Source organism: Penaeus vannamei, chromosome 35, assembly GCF_042767895.1.
Source record: "Penaeus vannamei isolate JL-2024 chromosome 35, ASM4276789v1, whole genome shotgun sequence".
Taxonomy (NCBI): Eukaryota; Metazoa; Arthropoda; class Malacostraca; order Decapoda; family Penaeidae; genus Penaeus; species Penaeus vannamei.
In genome coordinates this window covers 21,143,285-21,145,784 of record NC_091583.1, presented here as the reverse complement: position 1 = coordinate 21,145,784, position 2,500 = coordinate 21,143,285, and the positions used below count along the sequence as shown (strand labels likewise).

At 38.1% G+C, this 2,500-nt stretch overlaps 2 protein-coding genes across 2 annotated transcripts in view; one reads left to right on the top strand and one right to left on the bottom strand.

The window, feature by feature from the left end:
* LOC113813562 (uncharacterized) overlaps positions 1 to 2,500 on the bottom strand; it is a 185,974-nt gene that overhangs the window by 25,891 nt on the left and 157,583 nt on the right. The window lies entirely within an intron of this gene.
* LOC113813600 (uncharacterized) overlaps positions 1 to 2,500 on the top strand; it is a 15,215-nt gene that overhangs the window by 3,455 nt on the left and 9,260 nt on the right. Inside the window, exons 2-6 of the mRNA XM_027365616.2 lie at positions 1,072 to 1,106; positions 1,235 to 1,636; positions 1,806 to 1,900; positions 2,192 to 2,311; positions 2,487 to 2,500. The exon at positions 2,487 to 2,500 is cut by the window's right edge and continues 132 nt beyond it. Of these exons, the coding sequence (XP_027221417.2) occupies positions 1,075 to 1,106; positions 1,235 to 1,636; positions 1,806 to 1,900; positions 2,192 to 2,311; positions 2,487 to 2,500 (663 nt within the window). The 5' untranslated portion in view covers positions 1,072 to 1,074. The remainder of the gene's footprint in view (positions 1 to 1,071; positions 1,107 to 1,234; positions 1,637 to 1,805; positions 1,901 to 2,191; positions 2,312 to 2,486) is intronic.

Sequence of the window (2,500 nt, the reverse complement as noted above, 5' to 3'; positions counted from 1 at the left end):
TAGAGTGTATTGATTAGATGGAAAATAATACGGGATATTCATTTCAATAATTTGAATTCCCTTCCCCTGCCGCTCAACAGCCTCCAACCCCGTTACTCCGTTGCTATGAAGAGGCTCTCCACAAACTCTTAAGACTTCTCTATGTTACATAAGGAGCATATACTTCTTTCTTCTTTTATAAAGTTGTGCATATACCATTCCCCATTAACTTGGAAGCATCCACGCGGAGCATTTATATCCACATTTGAATTAATATAAACCCGCTCTCGATTTATGCAAACCGCGGGCACCAGAGGTCTTGTACCATTTTATTTCGCTTTATATTATAGCCATGTATACTTGATAACAGTTTAATAATTTGATTTGTAAAGCAAGTATTGGATATGAGGATGAATGTGTTTTATCTGTATTCGCCATCTGTCATGAGAGGAATATTATGCAAAATACTTATTTTATTCTTTAGATACTAAAATATCATTAAAATTATAAATACATGGACAAAATAACCCATGACCATCAGGCTCCGTATATTTTGTAAAAAGGTCGCTATATTGCAGTACTAATTTTTCTGAATGTACATGTTTGTATATATATATATATATATATATATATATATATATATATATATATACACATATATGTGTGTGTGTTGTGTGTGCATATATGTACAAGTATATCTGTATATATGTATATGTGTTTGTGTGTGTGTGTGTGTAAACATGTGTATGTACACACACTCACACACACACACACACACACACACACACACACACACACACACACACACACACACACACATATATATATATATATATATATATATATATCACATAAAACAATGGAATGTATATTCTGCTTTATTGATTGTTATTCATGTTGCAGCCTACATATTCGAGATACACAAAGTATTATTAAACTTTTAAGTTAAACAATACAAAAAATCCTTGTTATGCATGAAGCAATGTTATTTTTCGTACGACCCTGCAACCCCTGCCTGAACCCCCACCATAAGAACCCCTGATTTAGAATATTGTCATTTCTCGTCGATTGATTATCCTGTATGATTCGCAGGGCATGAATCTCAACCTGAAATCAGTCATACTAAAGTAAGTGAATTTATGATCGTGTATCTGACGGGATATGTATATCACATATTAGTTCGTATTGTTTCCCAAACACTTGTATCCTGTATAAACACTTGTATGAATTACATGTCATATTTTTTCCCCCTCAGGTTGTCCCTTATATTATTGGTTTGGGTAGTGGTCGTTCTCGTTATCCTTAGAAATTCGAGTAGAGAAAGACTTTCCGTTCGAAATTTTCTACTGAATGGAAATATTGCCATCGCTGAGACGGCCGCCGCCACCGCCGAGCCAACGGGTGACGCAAGAGCCCTCCCAGTCCCTCCCCCTGTGATCGTTACGGAAACGGATGGAGGCAAACCGGCAACTTCGTGCTCGTGCAAGGCAGTTCCTCTGTTTCGTTCTGACGTTTACCAAGAACAGCTCTCGCAACGAATCACGTGGCTGAACATGAGCTCGTTGGAACTCCTGATGAAAAACCATCCCAATTTTCCTTACAGCATGATTGTAAACACCAGTAAAGAGTTCTGTGAGCTCCTACCATCTTTGCATGAGTGAGTCATGGATGCGGACCCTTTATGAAAATAATTTGGAATAAAGCGAATTAAAGTTAATGTAGAGATCACAATTCTTATTTCTATTACATTTATTTACACGTTCCTTTATCCCTACGTACATTTACCCAATCACTTATTTGTCGGCATATCTATTAAACATCTACAGAATAGAATGGGACGAAACGTATTATCAAGTCGCGGAGGTCCCTGGCACGACCTATTTCCTCTACTCCGCCTTCCTGGACAACCGCCCCCTCGCAGGTCAGTCCATGAATGAACCACATTCACGTTGACAAATGTAGAAAATGTGTAAATGAGAATGAACATCTTCACAATACAAGAGATGTATTTGGCCGGTTTTCTAATACATCTTAGACGAAGATATATTCGAAACCTGTCAAATACAACCCCAGTTTCCCGAATCCATAAACAGCAAAATATAATCTTTGCTTTATCCTCCGTAAATTGAGGTACCCCTTATATCTGTGATGAAGGTCAAGTACCCTCAACATAGAATGATTCTCAATTATTTTTCCTTCTCTATCCCCCAAGAGACACGTCCTTGTATCAGGGTCCTAGCGTTCACGAAAGCCAGGAAGCCAACCGCCCCTTGGTGCTACATCTGGTTCAACGCCACAGGACCGCCAGCCGTGTCGCAGGTTACCAGAAAAGGTAGAGGTCCTATGATGTCTGTTTATTAGTAAATAAGTATACTCAATTACAAACTCACAAACAGCATAATGATGGCTAAATCCTCACTTTCTTGAAACTACTGATTATGATTTTCTAATCTTTTTCACTTTGCTTCTTGACAACTTGTTCATCTGCTTCCTTTTCGCTTGTTGAGATTTCGTGGACTGG